Here is a 20,417-nt window from a genome sequence, read left to right as displayed (position 1 = left end):
ATTATCAAATTCAAGGCTTAAAATAGGGTCTCCACTTTGATCAATACAACCTAATTTTAACACTCGTTCAATGGGATCTTTTTTATTTATAGATAGGAGAATTAAAAAAAGGATATTTAAAGGACGAGAATTTGTTTTTCTTTATATTCCATGATAAATTTGTAATTAGAGAGAATAAAATACTACTATAAGATTTGAGAATTGAATGAGGGTCTCAAATTCACAATCCACAATTAGTGGCTCAAAACACTAGTGATGTATGGCATGCCAAACACAGCCTTATTAATCACCCGAAAATAAAATTAAAAAAAATATAAGAAAACGAAATAGCAATTCAAGCTTCGCGCTCCAATCCACCATGAGTTGTATCGAAAAATCTTGACCTTTTCTCCTGCCCCTTCATAAAATTACTCTAAAATACATCAGATGATCTATCGTTTTGTTGAATTTCCCGTTTTTATTATTTTTCAAGAAAACGCGGAAGTCACTCCCACTGCTCTTGAAGAAATCTAATCAACAAATTTCAGAGTCAGCAGCAGCTCTCTTCATTGATCTTCTTGATAAAAATCCAGTCTTTGTCGTGGGTTTTTCCGGCATCGCGATCTTCACTGTATGCAGAGGCTCAAGAGTTTTGACCCATCAAAATTCTGTGGAGTTGATAGCTTTTTCCCTTAGAGATGGAAGAGGTTGAATTTTAGCTGACTGCTTGTGTTTGTGTATGAATGGATTTATGGGTTGTTGCAGCAGCTGCTGGAGTTGGATGCATAGCGAAGAACTTACCGAATTTCTCAGCCGACAAGAAAGAAAGTCCACGTGGACCTTCTCTCAAATATGTTCAGACAGAATCAAGAAATTTATTGCAGCAATTGAGATATAAGACATGCCCATTGCGTAGATTAGCCCAGCAAAGAGGCCAAGATGGTTCACTTCTTGATTTGGAGAATCATTCAGATGTTAATGGTGACTATCATCCAGAGAAAAGTGGGATTCTTGAGGATTATAATCTGTCAGCAGGAGTTGTTGGTTTAGGAGTAAATCAGCAGCTAGAAGATGGTCAAAACATGAAGTTGGGGAAGGCCAAATTGGCAAGAAACAGAAGATGTCGAATTAGGCCATTGTTAACCTCTTCAGTCACATGGAACAGCACAGTTCATGTCTGTTTCCCCCACCCATGCCTCAGGCCAGACCAGTGTTGGTTGCTGATGCAATGTGCGGCAAAAACTCGTGTCCTAGCCAGTCCGATGCCTGTCTGGATGAGACGGGAAGGGAGAGCAAGATGTCGTCTTCTCCCTTGAAACAGTTTGAGGAGCTCAAGAAACCGAGCAAGGGCTCTAGCAGATCATCGCGTTCACAAGGTTCGTTTGTGATCATTTAGGTTGCATTCTTGTTCTTTGCTTAGTGATGTATGAATTCTTGATTTCTCTTGTGTTGGAATTTTTCCTTTTTATGCTAACAGGAGCTGAGGCACTGCTTCTTTTCATTACTGGGATGACTGTTGGAATAGTGGGTGCAACCACTTCTTGAAAGAATGAAGTAGATTGGTTGGGCAGGAAGCTAAAGCAGATGCATGGTTTGGTACAAGACTTGCAGGAAGAGCTCGACCTGAACGAAATGGTGACGGTGAAGGAACTGGACAGCGAGGGCAATCTACCTCCCGGAGAAGTAGAAGATTCGCATCTCTCAACTGTAGAGCCGGTCCGGTCTCCTTCCCTTGTAAATGCCGGTGGGGCGAAAGCAAGTGATGATAACAAGGCAGAGAACCTAGAGCTATTGAGCAGAATTGAGGCAGAGCTTCAAGCAGAACTGGAGGTACTGGAACTGAACATGAATGTATCTGATCAAGATGGACTATCTAGTGTTGTTGAGGTAAGAAATTCATAGATATGTAAATAATTTTATTGCTGACATGGAATCTGATGGATTTTCTAGTAATGTGTGCTAAAATTTTTGCATTTGATCTTTTTTGGCAGCTCGATCCAGATTTCGAACCAGAAATTGTTCGAGGTGAGCTGATACCAGCAATGGTGGACGATGCAACAGATTCAGAAAGCAGAACAACAGATACGACGGCATATTGCTCCAAACCTGCAAATTACTCTGTTTCTCCATGGGAGCTGAGCTTGCGGCTCCATGAGCTGATAGAGTCGAGGCTTGAGACGCGCATCAAGGAACTAGAGATTGCGGTCTCCCAGAGCCAAAACAGAGTTAGAATTCAGCACAGTATCATCTCCGGGAGGAGATATTCTTACAGCGAAACAGAGTCCTCATCTGCTCACCATAGTCCTACATGCATATGTGACGAACACGCCATGAGAGAAGACGAACCATCAGAGAACGGCGGGGAATCTGGCAGCAAGAGCATTGACCGGGGTCGCTCGACCAATGGAATACAGAATGGGAACTGTGACTCCATGAAAGATATGCCACAGATTTGGGATAATAAGCAAACATTTATGAGCCTCCACACCGATGAGGATTCCATGAGTGAAGATGAAGGCAGTGATGAGTCAGAGATGCTACTAATAAAGCAGATACTAGAGAGAATGAAATCAGGCTCTGGTTTTAATTTTAAATTTTGATTGTGATGTACATTTCAGCTGCAAACTGGTACCATAAATATTGAGTGTATATATATAGCTTACTTGTACAGATACAAAGCAATGAGGTCAAAAAATAAAGATGTGTTTTTTTTGCCAAATTAGGAATGTTCTTGATGGAGGTCTGCAGGAAGGACAACTAAATGATTCATGGGCATCGAATGAAACATCGCTCGAACGTCTGGTGGAAAACAGAAAGAACTCAACTAAAATGACTAGTTTTTCTCCAACAAAACTCGACATTTTCAACCAAATGCAGAAACTAGGAGAATTTTTTTGCTCAAAATGTAAACCATAGGCAGCAATGACCAATCAATTGACAATTCCTGAGAAAGAATGTAACTTGAGTAACATATACCACTAAGGGATGACTTTTTTGTGCCTGAAATAGATCAAAAAGAGACTGTACACCACTACACAACAGACTCCAGAAATTATAAGTACCCAATTAAATGTAGAGGGCTCGTCGAACACAGTGTCTTTGAAATTCATTCCAAAAACTGCAGTCACGACGGCAAACATGGTAGTCACGAAGGTAGCAGCTGTGAGAAGTAACTCAAATTTAATCAGCTGATTCTGGACATTTCCCTGTTACAGCAGTAAGAGTAACTTAAATGTTAAAGATGATATATTTGAAACAAAAGAAGTGATAATTGGTGGTTTCACTTACCAGCTTTATGTTGATTAAATCCTCAGTATCATCAATATACTCTTTAAGCTGCACAGCCAAGGAGCATCAAATTATACATACGCAATTAAGCATTGATGCAGTAAGAAAATTGTGCTTATTGTAAATCTTTCCCTACCGATAGCAACTTGTTGAGTGTGTTGTCTATGCCAACAAAGTATGCTTCGAGTAACATCTCAAGCTGATCGATATTTTCTGCAGCAGAAGAAGAGCTCAAGAAGCTTCCGTGTTTGCTGGTACTCATGGTGCTTAATGCTCTCTGCAATCTGTGAACTCCACTATATGATCCCACTGGAGAAACAGGAGCAGATTTGGATCCAAAATTTACATCTTCTGAGATATTGACTGGATTGCATGTATCACTGTCGGTAAGTATATCCCTTCTTTCTTTCTTCTCAGTTAGATACATCTCCGCCATGTCACCATCATCGTTCATCAGATGCTCTATTTCATCACAAACCTAATATTCAAGAATATATCAAAACTTGCCAAGTTGTTAGGCTGTGCCAGATATAGTATCAATCAATTTACCTTTTGCACTCGCTGAGTCAAGGCCAGAAGGCTCCCTTTGAATCTACGTACACGCTCCAGATTGAGGGTGCTTATGGATGAGGCCAATTCATCAAGCACGGGATATATGTCCAATTCTAAATCTTTAACCTACTAAATTCATGAAGTTCAGTGTAATGATATTCTTGGATCCGTTATCGAGACCCTTAATACATAAAACAAAAACAACTGCATACCTGAGCATCAAGTGACATACATGTATGTTCCAAAGCAACCTCCAAAGCCCTGAACTCGAAAGGTAGATAATCTGAAACACATAGCAAATTGTATCAACAGAACTACGATTTACTCATAAGGTGAATGACAAGAAAAAAAGAGAAAATTTGCTTCATGGTGATATGCCTACTTCAGTAACGTCTTGCACTTTTACTTTTTCACATATAGAAATATCTCAGTAACTCTTGTATCATTATCAAGATTTCGATGAGGCATGCACATCCAATTTTCTACCACCTTTCCTACTTACTGAATTTATATAAAAAAAATCAATGGAAAGAAGTAGCACAAGGAAACAAAATGAACATAACAAATTTCCTGATTTTTTAGATTAAAATTCTCTGAGTATCTTCATGGGACAAATTAAACACATGAATATTTAACCATATCAGCAATTTTGGTATCTTACCATAATTATCTTTGGATACCTCAAGACGCTTGCACAGCTCATATTTGTACTGTTGCACTGACTCTTCTACAGAGTTTTTCAATATAACCTCATCAGCTGTGATTATGCACCTAATCTGTTCAAGACTCACAACAATAGCCTTCTCACGACCTAATATCGAGGAGGGATAGATGAACAAAGGATCCAGAAGTCTGAGATCTCTGGAAGGCAATGAACAACGCCTCATGACAGTAGACTTATCCAGTTCCACAACTTCCAAGTTCCCTTTGGTATCAATCAATATCCAAGACCGATTTCCAAGATTATGAGTTCTCTTCTTTAAGCCTGGAAATCCAGCCCCACATGCATTGTGCCTCCCAATAGTATTAACATAATAGCTCGAAGGGTTCAGAGAAGATACGAAAGATTCAGGATCAGCACCGAAAGATGGAGCTCCGGGTTGAGCCATTTTGTTAGACTTATTCTCTCCTTTATCTCATCCAGACCTTCACATCCAAGAGTTCTCTTCATCGGTCGACTTCAAGATGTATGCTAGTGCCTGCATTCTAAGAATTAAACCTTACTCCGGCAACTACGTTATTTATCACACCTCATGTACTCACACTATGTTACTATCAACCATTGAAAAAACTGCTAAAACTTATGCAAGGAAGCCACTGAGCAATCCGAAACAGAGTGATTTGATGCTGAAACACATAATTACTCTTAAATTAAGAATCAAAAACCAATTTAGGGCATCAGGAAAAGCTAGGCTATGCCAAATTTCCACTAGAAAGGATGAAAATTTTGTACCTACAAATGCAGATAAAGCTCGATTCTTGAAAATGCCATCTCTTATCTAATCTGGTAATATCATGTAGAATTGATTTCTAATGACAAAACCCTCCACCTCCGTTGCTTAATCTAGATAGCATATGTATATTGTGTGTATAGGAAGGCGGTTGGAAAAGATCATACCGTTCGTCACAAGAATCCTCTTTGATTCAATGAATTTGGTTTATGGAGATTCTCGATTCACTCTGAACTGTCCCGCTTGTTGGAAGTGGAGTCCGTGTGTGTGTGTGTGTGTGTGGCAGAGAGAGAGAGAGGGAGAGAGAGAGGCAGCACGTTACGAAGTTTCCGGTGATGGCGACTTGCCTCGCCCCATCTTTTATTCTTTTTTTGTTTTAATAAAAGGATTAAAATTCAGATGATAAAATCTGATAAATATTTGTTCTGCCTAAAAAATCTCTCTTATGTACTAGTAGTACATTATTTTAATTTTACTATGAGCCTATATAAGAAATAAAAGATTATTTAAAGAATCTCCATCTCCTAAGATCACGATCTTGTTATACTCAAGTTCATCTTTTAACAAATGAAGCCATTATTATTCGATGATTATTACAATTATCACCTTGAAGTCTGCCTATACAAATGATATCTTTTAAGAAAAGAAATGATTATTGGAACTTACTTTTGTCTAATTGTAATGTACTCCTTAATGAATAATAATTGAAATAGCTGTAGGGGTGTGCATTCGGGTTTCGGTTCGGTTTTTTGTCAAAACCGAACAAAAACTAAAAAACCGAATTTAGTTCAAAATTCAAACCGAACCGAACCCGAAAAACCGAAAACCGAACTTAAAAAACCAAAAAACCCGAACAAAACCGAAAAACCCGAAAAAATAAATATAATATTAATATATATATATATTTGTGTGTAATTTATTTTATTTTATATATACTAATAGAATATTTATATATAATATAAAATTAATAATACATATAATATATATAATATAGTAGAATTTATTAAAAGAATATACTATATATTATATATAATATAATATATTAAATCAATAGAATATATATATATAATTCGGTTATTCGGTTTTTCGGTTTTTTTCTTCGCCCGAACCGAACCGAATCGAAAAACCGAAATTTTTTTATTTTCAAAACCAAACCGAACCGAACCGAACCGAATTTCAAATTTTCGGTTTGATTCGGTTCGGATATTCGGTTTCCGGTTTTTTTGCTCACCCTTAAATAGTTGTATCGTTGAGAATTAAATAAATTATGTTACTTTAAATAATTTAGAATAATAAGTACTATAAAATAAATTAGTTTACTTTATAGAATGGTTGAAGTCTTCTAAAAAATTAAAAAGAATTAGTACTACTGTAAAAAATTCTGTAAGTAATTGTATAATTGATATGGTAATGACATAAACAAATGTTCGTGGGTCAATTTGAAGTTGAACATAAATTCATAGCCTTATCAGTTAGTATTAGCATCCATTTTCCTTCTTTTTATGCTATACAGATTTTGTTAAGATTGCAAATGAGTCCCTCTCTCGAAGCTCGTGCATATCACGTGGCGGAATTGAGAGCAGTTGATAATAAGGCGCCATAGAGTCGATGATCGAACATGCAGTTTTGTATTTCTATTTCTTAGGAGAAAAAAAATCGTCCCAAAACCTACTCTTCCTTCCGTTTTAATTACATGATTATTCAATTTCCCTTCAAAGACTATAATTATTGTTGTGGTAGTTATAGCTAAAGTTACTAGTATTGTCTAATTTGGGTTTTTTTTGTGTGTGTTTGGATTTATTTATCATTTAATGATTTTTGCGTGGGAAATATGATTATTGGATCATTAGATATGTATGTATGTTGAATCTGGCTGGGTTTGTTCGAGGATCATGTGAATCGGTAAAATGGTTGGGCAATAATTGCATTTCCGTTATTTTCAAAAATCTTGAGAAAATTTATCAAAATGTTAAATTGCTATAATCTGAGCAGAGAAAACGCAGGAGAAATGATTCAGTTAAATCAAATTTTCTTGAACTTATGGAGAATTGCTGTGTACTAGTTTGTTTTTGTTTATTGGATTCTTAGTGACTTTTTGGTAATTACCACCAACGGGCCCAGTGACTATTCCCCGCGCTGATTTGTAGGCAGGAATTCAGCTAGTTCTACTGCTTTAGTTGATAATTGAACTCTCTTATTTTAGAATGTGATTCAATCACACATCAATTTGTGGTGTGCATTAAAAATATAAAGTTCTTGGAATATTGTACTTTATTCCCTATTTAAACTCTCCTTAACTTTATGTTTCAGTGATGTGTATATCTTGTTTCAGTTATGGGGAGGTTTTAGAGGATAACACCGGTGCTCATGATAACAAATGTGTATATTCTTTTGATACAATGACTTCATCAAATGCTTCTTGTGAAGATATCATTCCATAGAATTCTCGAATTATACCTCCCTACTCTATAGGAGAGAGTAATGAGGCTCAAGCAGGTTGGAAGAGTTGTGTTAAAGACATGTCACTAATTCTATCGCCTTCGGTCCAAGTGATGGACTAGAATGCCTCAAGGATTATGATCCCGATAGTCCTGCTTATGTCTTTATTAGTGACTCTCCTATAATGGAAGAGGATGCTTCTTCTCCTATAGTTGGGGAACGATAGTTTCTGTACATATGACGCAACCGATACTGGTGCAGACTTAGATAAATCGGAGCAAGCCTTAAGCTCTGGAGAAGCCGGAGATAATCACAAAAGAAAGGAGTGTCAATCTATGGAGCACTTTAAGGGTAATAATCAAGAAGGTAGAGTGAGTTGGGTAGGTTTGACCAAATTTCGCCAACTACTAAAGGAGTAAAACCGAACAAAAAGTCAGACATGGGGAAGACCATGAGCATGGATGTGAAACATGGAGAGAAGAGAATGGTTGGTGAAGTTCGAGAGGGTCTCGTAAATAACCAAGTTGACAACAGTACAGGAGGATCGAGGGATACTAGTTCCAAACACAAATTAGATGGAATAGTTGCTTTGCCAATGTGAGTGTCGTTCTATCTCATAATCAACTAAATCAATTCATACGAGGTTAGTATTCTTGCAATTATGTTGTTTCTTGTTGCTAGACAAAAACAATGCTGTCCTTTCGGTCATCCATTGACTTCACGTATCAATGGTGTACTCAAAGGCTAAAGAACATCCCTCTCTTGTGTTCCAGAAAGAAGAAATTGACATGGAAATCATGCCATTGCTTTGAGTGGCGTAGCTGCTGCAGTAAGTTTCCAGGTTGCTCGTGCAAATGTATTCACTGGCCTGGTTCACCTGCCGTGGCTGCATGTGTAACAGGCAAAGCAGTCCATTGAAGTATCCGAGATGGGCAGGCAGCTGCTTTAGATGCCTTTATTGGTCTAGCCTCAAGTGGTGATGTTGAAATTGTACTTCAGCTGTTGTGATTCCAATAATATGTATGCTGACTATCCACATGGTAGAAATGTATGTGTGATATTATAGCATTTTATAGCTTAGGTGCCAACAATTTAATTCTCAACTTAGATGTAATCTTGATTTTGACCAAGTTTGAACAATTTTTTTCAATGCTTAACAGGCCGCAAAATGGGAGGATAATCACTTCTGAGAAAATAAAGGTCAGAGCACCAGCCTCTCGATCATGACAGTATGCCGCCAAGCTCTGTGAAGGCAACAAACCAAAAGGCACACTCTTCCTTTCCGTGTTCTAGTTCATGTTGTTCTTGCTCGTGTTGTTGTTGATGATGTGTTGCCTTTAATTGGCCTTCCTCTTTTATCGCGCCTTTGTCGTTGCTTTATAGCTTCTCGGACATAACTAGATGTGCATTTAGTTGATAATTCTAATCTAGACACCTTTGTTTTTCCTATAACCTTGAAATAGATGTTGCTGCTTTTGGCTTATATAAAACTCAATTTCCATTAATTAGATGTAATCACCTGCACTAGCTCTGCTGTCGTTGCTCGCTTAGGAGCCGATTCATCATGCAAATGGTCTCTAATTTAGTACTCTCTCCTCCCAATGAAGATGACTCCTTCCTTGGGTGGTACGGGATTTTATGCAGTTTTAATTTATGTGTTTACATTTTAAGTAATGAGTCATCTTGATTAGAACAAAACAAAAAGGAAAGTGAATCATCTTCCTTGGGCGGAGGGAGTAGTACATGGTCCACTTTATTCCCCAATGAAGTTTATATATAGTATTTTCAGATATTTGTTTATGCATATCTGCTTTTCCAATTTGTTATAACCACTAATAAATGCGGCCATATCCCAACTCAGAAAAGCTGCAGGAATTTGAGGTCTCTTTAACGTTGTATAGAATACTGACTAATAGTCAGATTCAAAATATTTTCACATAATTTGAGAATCTTAGAAAATTCCAGACTTTAATGCTTTGGGGCTACTGCCTTCAGTTACAACTCGGATACCGTATGAACTCTGACAAATATTTTTCCACCTTCCTTAATATCCCTCTGCAATCCTATGAAATACTATAGCATTATTCAAAAGGATTTTTCCATTTATTTGTACAAATGAAGATTCTGTGAAGAACCCACCAAATATATTTACAAGATTGCTCCTTTCCAAATATAAATATGAATACGAATATTAATATTAATAATAAAATGCTGTCCATAGATTTCTTGGCCCTCTGTATCTAATGTACTGAAGCAAAACAATGCCGTTTTGGGGATTCACTCTCAGCCGTTATGCTGCAGACAGTTATTACTACACGTGTACAACATTTCCTGCCGTGCCACGTGGGCGAACAAAAAGGGAGCTTGAAAACCCCTGTTGGATTCTAAAAACTGCGCGCCCATTGAGCCAGTAGGACCCACCCTAGTACCCAGAATTTCTTCCTGGGACCCACTTCCTTCCTCGCTTTAAAGATTTTTGGGGAAAAAAGATTGTTTGGGAAAAAATTGTAAGCTTGGAAGCAGTAATAGTAATACCAATCTGCAGAAGAAAGAGAAGCAGCAGATATGGTTTTGCTAACTCCGAGGTTTCTTTCTTTCGTTTTCTGCAAAATCTGCTGTCGAATGTTGAAAAGGAAATATGGATTCTTTGTCATTTCAGTTCTGTGTTCTTTGCAGATGCTAAAGCGACTTTTTTTTAGTGTTTTGAAACTCTGTGTTGCTTCTTATTTGTCTCTACTTTTTACTTTCTAATGTGTTCTGATTTTCAAGATTTAGTTTTTGAATTTGTGCTGAATTCTGTGGTGGTGCTTTTTTGTTTGTTGAAGATTGAGAGGAATAGCGGCGGTGGCAGACATGGGGATGAAGGTTTCTCTGCTTTCTGCTGCAGTTGATCTGCTTTTTCTGTGCATTCTGTCGTCAGTTTATGCACAATCTTCTGATGAAAGAATGGCACTTCTTGGATTGAAGAGATCCTTTTCTGATCCTCAAGGGATTCTCGACAGCTGGAATGCCGGTAGCTCCGACCACTGCTCGTGGTTCGGAGTTTCCTGCAGTTCCGATTTCAGAGTTACTAGGCTGGAAATCAGAGGTAATATCTATAGCTCTCATCCTTGCTCTATCGAGTCGGAATCGGCGATGCATGGTATTAGAATCACGAGAAACTGCTCGGGTTGGTCTGTGGCTAGTGGGACTCTAGGGGGAAGATTATCGGCTGTTATAGGAAAGTTGACGAAACTTAGGGTTCTATCGCTTCGTTATAATGGAATTGGTGGTGAGATTCCTTCTGAGATATGGGGATTGACAAATCTTCAAGTGCTTGATCTTGAAGGGAATGACTTTCTTGGTCGTTTCTCGGATTTTGAATTCTTCGCTTTGAGGGATTTAAGGGTTCTTAATCTTGCGTATAACAGGGTTTTTGGGAGGTTTCCACCTTCTCTGTCGGAATGTAGGGGCTTACGGATTTTGAATATAGCGGGAAATGGAATCATGGGCGTCATCCCCGATTTTCTCATGGGGTTTGGGAAGTTGAGAGTTATAAATTTTTCGTTTAACCGGTTGGTTGGCTACATTCCAAGTACTCTTGGATACGATTGTGCGTATCTCGAGCATTTGGATCTGTCACATAACTTCCTAAAAGGGAAAATTCCACGTGCTTTAGAGAAGTGCAGCCTTTTGAGGACAATTTTGCTATCGTCAAATGCACTACGTGGCGCTATCCCTAACGAGCTTGGGAAACTTCGAAATCTTGAAGTTTTAAATGTGGCAAGAAATGGATTAAGTGGGCCTCTCCCTGCAAATCTAGGGAATTGTACTCGTTTGTCGGTTCTTGTCCTCACGGGTCACTTCAATGCTCTTCGCGTGAAGAGTAATCCACGTGGCAGAGTGCCTTATAGATCTTCCGATGCAGCTTTGGGTCATGATAATGATTATAACTCCTTCAAAGGTACCATTCCTGAAGATATAACAACACTTCCAAAACTCGAGATTTTATGGGCTCCGGGCGCAGGCTTCGAAGGCCACTTTCCGAGAAATTGGAGCCGTTGTAAAAGTATGATGGCGGTAAACCTAGCTCGGAACCAGTTTACAGGTGATATTCTTGGACTATCGACAAAATGCACTAATCTTCAATACCTCAACTTGAGCTCTAACAGGCTGACTGGGAGATTGGATGAAAATCTTCAGTCATCGTGTATAACGAAGCTCGATTTGAGTGGGAATCTGTTATCCGGTCCAATCCCGAGTTTGAACTGCCATCACACGACCTCCATCTACGATTCATATGTTCCTTACTCATCCTTCTTGGCTCTTGAGGTCCCGGTTACAGACAATGATCTTCGCCACGAGACACAAAAAGAATTACTGAAACAGATTCAAGCGCCTCCTCCTAAAGAGGCAGGACTCAGTTTGAAGGGCAATGATCATCGACTACGTAACTTTATCGTGGCATCTGTGATATCTGGTTTCGTTGCAGTGGCTTTGATTTTGATAGCTCTGATCTGTTACAGCAGAAGGAAGAAGAAGCCGGTGACAACAACTGCGATTGAGATTCCAGCCTCGACTGAGTCAGAGAAAGTCATCCTCTTCAGTGACGTAGGCGTGGATCTGACCTTTGATGACATAGTCGAGGCAACGGATAATTTCAACATAAGAAAATGCATTGGAAGCGGCGGATTTGGCAAGACCTACCACGCACAAATAGCTTCGGGGAGAAATGTGGCGGTCAAGAGGCTGACTGCGGAGAGGCACCGAGGCGCGGGGCAGTTCCACGCCGAGGTGAGCACGTTAAGCCAAATTAGGCACCCTAATCTCATCACGCTCTTGGGCTATTACGCGTGTGCACCGGAGATGATGTTGATATATAACTATCTGCCCGGAGGGAATCTCGACCAGTTCATCAGGGATCGCACGAGGAGAGCCTTCGACTACGCGATGCTGCACAAGATCGCACTCCACATCGCCTCCGCGCTCTGCTACCTGCACAACCAGCGCATCCTGCACCGAGATATCAAGCCTAGCAACATCCTGTTGGATGGCAACTGCAACGCATATCTGGCGGACTTTGGACTCAGCAAGATACTCGAGGGTGCTGAGAGCCATGCCATGACGCGCGTGGCTGGGACCTACGGGTACATATCTCCTGAGTACGCGCTGACAGGGGTGGTCTCGGACAGGGCGGACGTGTTCAGCTATGGCGTGGTGCTTCTGGAGCTCATGTCGGAGAAGCGGGTGCTCGACCCCTCGTTCTACTTGCACCAAAATGGATTCAACATCGTGTCGTGGGCGTGTATGCTGCTCGAGCAGGGTCAGGTGAAGGAGGTGTTTGCGGACGGCCTGTGGGACGCAGGACCACATGACAAACTGGTGAAATTGCTGTACGTGGCCGTGATGTGCACCGTCGAGTCTGTTACGGAGCGGCCGGCAATTAGGCAGGTGGTGGACCAGTTGCAGCAGATTGAGCCTTGTAGTGATTGAGTAGTGCAATAAGGCAAGAAGCGCCACTCCATATTTTACCTGTGTTGGAGTGAGCCATTTCTGATTTAGATGAAAAGTGATCAACTGTGGATAATAATTTGATGCCATTTCTAATTTCTTTTACCTGCATTTTGCATTGTTTTTAGGAATATACTATCATTTTCCTTTGGGGGAATATATTCTAGCATGACGAATGGAAACTCTAGATTTATGCTAATATCTACTCCATAAGCAGTATTTTTAGAATGTATCAAGCATTATACAATACTTGTCTCATAGTAGCAGTGGCGGATCCAGGATTAAAAATGGAGGGGGCGGAATAAAATAATAAAATATTAAATATAATACTTCAATATGTTTTTTTAGCAAAATGAAAGTCTATTACAATTCAAGTAGCTCTAGCATCTGTTAACCGAGACAACTGATTTTTACGGGTATCCATATCTTGAAAACGTTTCAAGATTCTTTCATTAGAAACACTAGCAAAGATGGATCTTTCATTGTATACTACCAAACTGTCATTCAACCACTCATCTCCCATCCTATTCCGCAAGTCAGTCTTGACAAATTTCATTTCTGAAAATACTCTTTCAACAGATGCAGTCACTATAGGTAAGATCAATACCAACTCAATCAGACGAAAGACCAACAGAAAAACTTTATCTTTCTTGGTTTCAACAATCTTCTGAGATAGGCTAGCCAAATCTTCAATACCATTCAATTGTGCATCTCTTCTCACAACATCAACAAAAGTTTCAAGTTGTTTAAACAATTCAGTATGTTGAGTCGATGTGAAATCCTTTGGGTAAAGAGTAGCAAGATGAACAAGCTTATGAACATTAAAAGCAGCGAAATCATTTTTTGGATCGAGGCATGCCATACAACTTAGCAAGTCTGTGGATGCCTCAGAGAAACGATTTTCCATCTCTTGTGTAAGCAAGTCGACGACCAAATTGACACACAAGAAAGATTAAATATCAAGATGATTCTAATTTAGTAAATGAATAAGATATTATATTTGAAATTACTGACAAAATATTTCAACGCGATAATGATGGTAGTTCTTGATGTTTGAACCATTCCTCTTACTAATCCGCTTTGGAGCATCATCATCCATGTTTGTTATTGAAATGTCATTTGCCCCACAAAAATCATTCACTTCTTGCAAGAAAGTATCCCATCCAAATTCTCGAAATGATCTCAAGCTTTCTTTCACATTCTTTATCAAGAAAATCGCATTTAATGGTTTTTTTTGGTCAACGGGGCGACGTCGGAGACAACGGAGGGGGCGGATATGGAAAATATACATCCGAGATAAGGGAAAATTAGTCGCACGGTGGGGGCGACCGCCCCCACCTGCCCCCACCTAGATCCGCCACTGCATAGTAGTATCTTTTTGAATGTCTCAAGCATTACGCCATTAGCAATGGGGCGTCCTATGACGCGCCACGTCATCAGTTTTATCCTCCTGTCCCCCACCTGCAATGGGGCGACCTATGACGCGTCCTATATGTTATACTATTGTTTTGTTAATTAATTTAAATATTTTCAAATATGTAATGCAAACTAAATTAAAAAATACAACGATTAACTAAAAACCGGTGAAGTTTGCATTCATTAAACAAAAGTTACACGATTCAAGTTGGCTAATCTACGCAATTCCCAACTTCCGGCGCAGCTCATCCATCAACCCCCGGAGATATTCGGCTTCGGCGGGGTCCGTACACTTCTTGAGGGCATTGTGCGTCTGCAACAACGTCTTCGCCATCGAGGCTGTTGCCAACTGCTCGTATTGCATGTTGGCGTCGAACGGCCGATATTCGGTGGGTTCTGTACCCGGCCAACGTGCCTCCCCAAACATCGGACTCTTGGGACTTGAATCCATTTCGTAGTAATAATAAAAATGTGAGTTTCGAGAGTGAAATCGTGAAATGAAACGTTACAAATGAAGGTGAGGTAGGAGTATTTATACAAAAAATAAAAAACGCGTGCCATCGTCCGCGACCATCGTCCGCCGAGCCCACAATGGCGCGGATGATAGGCCATCGTCCGCGACGTAGGGCGCGGATGTAGGGATCAGACGATGGCGGGCACCCACAATGTGGGCATCATCCGCGCCCGAGGACGATGGACGCCATCGGGCGCCCCATTGCGGGTGCCCTTACAATGTACTCCAATTCATGTCTCATTGATGTATTTTTATATTTTAAAAGATTCAGATATAGAATGTGACCTAGTAATTATATTATCCACAACCATTAAAGACAAATAACATGATTTTTGCCACCAAATTTTAAGTTCATTGGAAATACCAAGATTTGAGATTTTAAGACTAATAACCATTTTATCTTTATTAATGTAATAATATACGTTCAATATATTTATTATATATATCTGAGTACATATTATAGAACTATTTGACATATAACGTCAATTAAATGAACATATAAGATAATTTTGGAACAGGATCATATGCTGAAATGCATAAAAAATTGATTACACACACTTGTAGTATGAGAAAAAAAATATAAAATGAATATTCTGTAATGAGAAAGGCAAGAATGAATTTTAAATAAGATCATTAATCCCTAAAATAATAAAATTTGGCCGATTATGTATTTTACATAAGTATACACTTAGGCCATGTTTGGTTGGCGGGAAAGTAAAGTTGGCAAGGAAAATGATTCCTGGGAAAATGAATCCTTGGAATATGATTCCTAATAACTTTACTTTCTGTTGTTTGGAAAATATCGAGATTTTAAAGTTTATATTTGATTTAAACACTAAACTAAAAATATGCTTATCATTTTTTATTTATAAAAAATAATAATACATATTATTTAATAAATTATTAATTACAAATGATAATAATTATATTATTTTATTTATTATTACGATGGATAGTTTAAATATGGATTATACATCATAATATATAATAATATAATAATAAATAAGATTATTATTATTATTATTATTATTATATTTACTAAATTTTTAATTGAATAAATTTTATAATTTAAAATTTTACTACAATTTTATTGTTAATTACTAATTTATAAAGTAATAATTATTATATAATTATAATTATATTTAATTATTTAATAAATTATTATGATAATAAAAATTAAATATAAATATTAATAATATAGTTATAATTATGATAATTTGAATTATAGTTATTTATTACCCTGAAATTAAGTATGGTTTATACTTTTAAATTATTTTTAAAACATTGTAATAAATAATAATAATAATAATAATAATAATAATAATAAAACTATACTATATTGCATTAAATATGTAAGAATCCTAAAACTGGGAAAAAGAATAACAAAGAAAAGTTAGGATTCAGAATCCTGGAAAGTTGTACAAACTTTTCTTGTTTCAGTATTTTGATTACTTTCCTTGTTTGATTAAAAACGGAATTTAAAATTTAAGGAATCAGATTACTTTCCTAGACAGAATCCTGGCAACCAAACATGGCCTTAGTTGCAAATATCATGAACTTGATCTTATGGTAAATTTCTCCCCAATTTAGAAAAAACAAATTCTTCATGATTTTGGAGACCAATACCGAAAATCAAAAGCTCATCCCAAAGGTTAAGTTTGAATAAAATTTCCTATCAACAAGTCAACAACAATAGACTGTCATGGATTTAAATATTATCCCAAATCATTAAAAAAAGTTAATAGCGATTTAAGCCTGAATTAAAATTCCCATCAACATGTGGCATTAGACTGTCCGAACGTAAATCTTGAAAATAAGAAAACCAAAAACTTGAAACAAGTCACCCTGCAAAAAAAATTCTGCATATTTTCTTGTATGATACCCAATGGAAACAATTGTTCCACATAATCATAAATGAAATCCAAGAACTCGTAAAAAAGATGGAAAAAAAAATTAAAAGCCGCTACTCTCTATGAATGCTGATAGGAATTCCACATAAACATTACACCAACGAGGAAGCATTAGGGTTTACGACGATGTGCTTGAGCGGGTTTTCTGTGTCGGTGCCACCCGCGTGCACGATGAACTCTGCGGGAGAGTGGAAGCTTCCGTGGCATATGCACATTATTCTAACATCCTCACCCTTACCGTATTTGTACAGGATCCCGTCAACCCTCCTCCCGTTAGGCCCGTCTCCCTTTGTGAAGACGCAGGGCATGTCCTCTGCCCTGACTCCCCTGCCCCGGGGTCTTGAGGCATCGGATCTCTTGGATGGACTCTCCATGTCGGCTTTGCTCGTGGTTTCTCGTGCTTTTGCTGCTGACGAGCCGATGTCATGACTTCCTGCAGCCGATTGGATGCTGCCCGGGCTCAACTTACCACTTGATCCTGCAAACAGAAGTCAGTTCCTTACTCAGTTAGTTAGCTGCATTTCAAATTGACAAGACATGATAACTAACATTAACCAGGTGTTAGTTTTGAATCAAGATTCAACAGGAACATCGAGACGATCATTCTAAGCAATGTTTGCGAACTATAATCTCGACTGTTTCTATGATGCCCGGCACCATCTACTAATCGCGCTACCAAAATGACGGCAAGGAAATGTCTTCATCTGCTGGTGTGGAAGCAGGCCCACTGCCATTGGTTGGTCGGTGAATAAGCTTATATAGGGAAAATGGGTCATGAGGAAGCAAATGGTGACAGATCCCACAGGTCCTACCATGAATATACAAAGCCCTCCTTAGCGGACAACATGTGCAATTGATGGCTGCATTTTCAACTGCAATAGTTCGACCGACACTTATCATAACGCGCTTACCCTACTTATGTCGTCTAAAAATAAGCAACCCTGCAGCTCTATCAGCCCAGCAGTAGAAGTGTAGAGCCATACACAGCAGTTTTTTCGATCCTACTAATAATGTTACCACAAGACGAGCCACAGGTCACCAGCCAACCTTGGTCTTTCAAGCCATACACACTCCCTTTTCAGGCAAAACTAAATCCTACCCCATTGTCACTTATGTCTAGACGAGACAAGTAAAGAAAATACCAAAACCATTCATCTCCAAAACTTCACTTAATCTTTCATGTTCTTCATCTGTTAAGCTACGACCGATATAATTTCCATACCATCCATGTTTGCTGAGGTAGAATTCTCTATTAGCCCTTTAAAAATTTTTATGGGCTTATCAGAGTGCAAAGGATATATACCTCTATCGGGTCACCTTTTGCTGTTTTATTCAAGTTTTACCCGTTCACAGATAGCAATCAGGAAGCCTCCACACCTGGATAATGGTTTGCACCTCTAAACCCAAATACCATGTTGCCTAACTATTGTAGACCATTCGCACATTACAATTTTCATGTCCAAAAACTAAAAAGTTCCACCTTATATTGTGTTTTGCAAAGATATCCTATCGAATCCAATACAGAGCAAACTAATCCTCTTTTATTCTTGAAGAAAGGATATAATACAGCACCACTGATGCTTTTGACTTGGACATTGACTCAAATCTAGAACAAAAGTTACAAATTTGATGATCATCTTCAAAATTATCAAGATTCAAACTACTTGTCTAAATATATTTAGTTACCTTGTGAATTTTTAGTCTCCAAATCCGAAATGCTAGAAGAGCTGCCCCCTTTTGATTCCACCGAGCCCTGCGAACCACCGCCGCCGCAGTAACTACCCTTTCCTTTCCCCATTGCCGCCGCATCAGCCCCACTCCGGGCGACCGCTGCAGCCCAAGAAGAAAGCCCTGATTGCGAAGCCAACGACGATCCCGACCTCTTCAAACCAGTCAAAGACTTCTCCCTATCCAACCTCGCTCTCAGATTCATCTCAATTTCCTTTTTCTCCTCCAAACTCAAGCTCAAATTCCCACTCCCGCTGCCACCACCGCCTTCTCTCTCACTCCTCAGAGTCCTCTGTTTCTCCGACCTCCTCCGCTTGGCCTCCATTCTCCTCAGAGTCTGCAGCTCCTTCCTCTTCCTCCACTCCTCCTCCGTCTCCACCGGCAGCGAAGCCGTCCTCGCGAGGCCTCTGTACGCCGCCGCCGCGTCATTATCGTCCCTCACCACAGGCAAACAGCTCGCAATCGAGGAAGATCGCACCAGCTTCTTTGGACTCTTATCCACGCCGAATCTGCCCCCCATTGACAACCCGAGATTCAACTCAATCTCCTCCTCCTCGTCTTCTTCCTCTTCATCTCTGGGGCCGCCGCTGCCGCTGCCGCTGCCGCTGCCCATGAACCTCTGCAACAAATCTCTAGAAAAGCTATTTGACGAAATATCGAGGGTAAGATTCTCCATTTCCAATGCTTTGGCAATACTTTTTTTGGTGTCGTTTTTATCCCCCATATGTAGCTCAGTTGTAGGCATAGTCGAGCACTCCATTTCCATGATCTAATTTTCTTGACCACAGATGCAAAATTGCGATGTTTGACTGCATATTAACGCCAAGATTTTTTTTTGGGGGGCAAGAAATTTCAGCCTGCAAAGAAGCAGTAGTAGCCCACTCGGGCAAGATTGAAGCTTTTCATGAAAAGGGAGATGAAGCTCCGGGTAAGAGGAAGTCCGCAATTGATCAATCAATCAATCCACAATGAGCAAAAAGGAAGGGATCAATCAGGCATGTGGAGAAGTCAATAGAATAGCCCAAAAGAAAGCTGAAAAGGAGAAGCTCAGAGAGAGAGGAGGTCGGAAGAGGGGGGGAAGTGAGCGAATGAGGAAAAAGGGGCCCTTGGAAAGGACAGGTGGCGGGTGAGTGAAGAAGGTGACACGTTGGTCTGACTGAATTGGCCCCTTTATTGGTGGTGTCCTCTATCAATGTGTCTGATAGCTAGTGCTGGACATGGATAGTGCTCCGCTGTGCTCGACTCCATCCATAGCAACCACTGCCAATACAAGGTGCTTACTAAAGTGTAGTGCACGGTGCACTACACTTTACGTACCACCTTATATTCATAGATTATCCGCCAATACACATTTTTCTTGACCCATCACTAGCACAAGTGCTTTGTGAAGTACAATTTAGGTGACCCCTTGTATTCCTAGGTTATCTTAGAGAATTTAGGTGACCCTTGTATTCTTAGGTTATCGGAGAATATTATTTATATGCATTCTTTAATTATGAATTTCACGAGAACAAACACGTATGAACAATCCAACTAAGCAGGTAAATGAAGTAGCTCTTCATATTTATGTGTTCACTCTATATTTCTAGGTTACAGAAGAACAAATGTTTAAAATCGTTCTTTATTACAAGTTACACAAGAATAATCACT

General features: G+C 39.2%; 5 protein-coding genes across 8 annotated transcripts; 2 read left to right on the top strand and 3 right to left on the bottom strand.

The window, feature by feature from the left end:
• The first annotated feature begins 259 nt into the window (after positions 1 to 259).
• Positions 260 to 2,691, top strand: LOC121798041. The gene is made up of 3 exons (XM_042196861.1): positions 260 to 1,355; positions 1,457 to 1,866; positions 1,971 to 2,691. Exons 2-3 carry the CDS (start codon positions 1,564 to 1,566, stop codon positions 2,577 to 2,579), a joined length of 912 nt encoding a protein of 303 aa, XP_042052795.1. The 5' UTR covers positions 260 to 1,355; positions 1,457 to 1,563; the 3' UTR covers positions 2,580 to 2,691.
• Positions 2,536 to 5,603, bottom strand: LOC121798037 (magnesium transporter MRS2-5-like). 4 transcript variants are annotated; one of them, XM_042196857.1, is made up of 7 exons: positions 5,273 to 5,603; positions 4,481 to 5,025; positions 4,032 to 4,102; positions 3,817 to 3,945; positions 3,404 to 3,745; positions 3,268 to 3,315; positions 2,536 to 3,185 (listed from the first exon to the last, which is right to left on the bottom strand). In XM_042196857.1, exons 2-7 carry the CDS (start codon positions 4,926 to 4,928, stop codon positions 2,958 to 2,960), a joined length of 1,266 nt encoding a protein of 421 aa, XP_042052791.1. In that variant the 5' UTR covers positions 4,929 to 5,025; positions 5,273 to 5,603; the 3' UTR covers positions 2,536 to 2,957. The 4 variants fall into 4 exon arrangements, with proteins under 4 accessions (XP_042052791.1, XP_042052792.1, XP_042052794.1 ...); XM_042196858.1 differs by having other exon boundaries at positions 4,481 to 5,018; XM_042196860.1 differs by having other exon boundaries at positions 5,438 to 5,599.
• Positions 5,604 to 8,148: 2,545 nt separating this feature from the next.
• On the top strand, positions 8,149 to 13,181 carry LOC121800345 (probable LRR receptor-like serine/threonine-protein kinase RPK1). Its single transcript, XM_042199918.1, has 3 exons — positions 8,149 to 8,306; positions 10,535 to 11,788; positions 12,113 to 13,181. The coding sequence occupies exons 1-3, from the start codon at positions 8,149 to 8,151 to the stop codon at positions 13,179 to 13,181; spliced, it is 2,481 nt and encodes an 826-aa protein (XP_042055852.1).
• Positions 13,182 to 13,569: 388 nt separating this feature from the next.
• Positions 13,570 to 14,106, bottom strand: LOC121800344. The gene has a single exon (XM_042199916.1). It carries the CDS (start codon positions 14,104 to 14,106, stop codon positions 13,570 to 13,572), a length of 537 nt encoding a protein of 178 aa, XP_042055850.1.
• A 2,869-nt stretch (positions 14,107 to 16,975) lies between these two features.
• LOC121801509 (ninja-family protein AFP3-like) lies at positions 16,976 to 19,921 on the bottom strand. The gene is made up of 2 exons (XM_042201013.1): positions 18,726 to 19,921; positions 16,976 to 17,517 (listed from the first exon to the last, which is right to left on the bottom strand). Exons 1-2 carry the CDS (start codon positions 19,531 to 19,533, stop codon positions 17,132 to 17,134), a joined length of 1,194 nt encoding a protein of 397 aa, XP_042056947.1. The 5' UTR covers positions 19,534 to 19,921; the 3' UTR covers positions 16,976 to 17,131.
• Between the last annotated feature and the right edge of the window lie 496 nt (positions 19,922 to 20,417).

Source organism: Salvia splendens, chromosome 4, assembly GCF_004379255.2.
Source record: "Salvia splendens isolate huo1 chromosome 4, SspV2, whole genome shotgun sequence".
Lineage (NCBI taxonomy): Eukaryota > Viridiplantae > Streptophyta > Magnoliopsida > Lamiales > Lamiaceae > Salvia > Salvia splendens.
This window is presented reverse-complemented; position numbering and strand designations above follow the sequence as displayed.

Bases quoted from the DNA above. Each gene is read 5' to 3' on its own strand.
- LOC121798041 (XM_042196861.1), top strand. From the start codon at position 1,564: ATGCATGGTTTGGTACAAGACTTGCAGGAAGAGCTCGACCTGAACGAA. The intron at 1,867-1,970 runs GTAAGAAATTCA...CTTTTTTGGCAG, and splicing joins GACTATCTAGTGTTGTTGAG to CTCGATCCAGATTTCGAACC.
- LOC121798037 (XM_042196857.1), bottom strand. From the start codon at position 4,928: ATGGCTCAACCCGGAGCTCCATCTTTCGGTGCTGATCCTGAATCTTTC. The intron at 4,103-4,480 runs GTAAGATACCAA...TATGTGTTTCAG, and splicing joins GGTATCCAAAGATAATTATG to ATTATCTACCTTTCGAGTTC. The intron at 3,946-4,031 runs GTATGCAGTTGT...TGAATTTAGTAG, and splicing joins GTATGTCACTTGATGCTCAG to GTTAAAGATTTAGAATTGGA.
- LOC121800345 (XM_042199918.1), top strand. From the start codon at position 8,149: ATGGGGAAGACCATGAGCATGGATGTGAAACATGGAGAGAAGAGAATG. The intron at 8,307-10,534 runs GTGAGTGTCGTT...TGTTTGTTGAAG, and splicing joins GGAATAGTTGCTTTGCCAAT to ATTGAGAGGAATAGCGGCGG. The intron at 11,789-12,112 runs GTTTACAGGTGA...GGCAGGACTCAG, and splicing joins GTAAACCTAGCTCGGAACCA to TTTGAAGGGCAATGATCATC.
- LOC121800344 (XM_042199916.1), bottom strand. From the start codon at position 14,106: ATGGAAAATCGTTTCTCTGAGGCATCCACAGACTTGCTAAGTTGTATG.
- LOC121801509 (XM_042201013.1), bottom strand. From the start codon at position 19,533: ATGGAAATGGAGTGCTCGACTATGCCTACAACTGAGCTACATATGGGG. The intron at 17,518-18,725 runs GTAACTAAATAT...TTCTGTTTGCAG, and splicing joins GGAGACTAAAAATTCACAAG to GATCAAGTGGTAAGTTGAGC.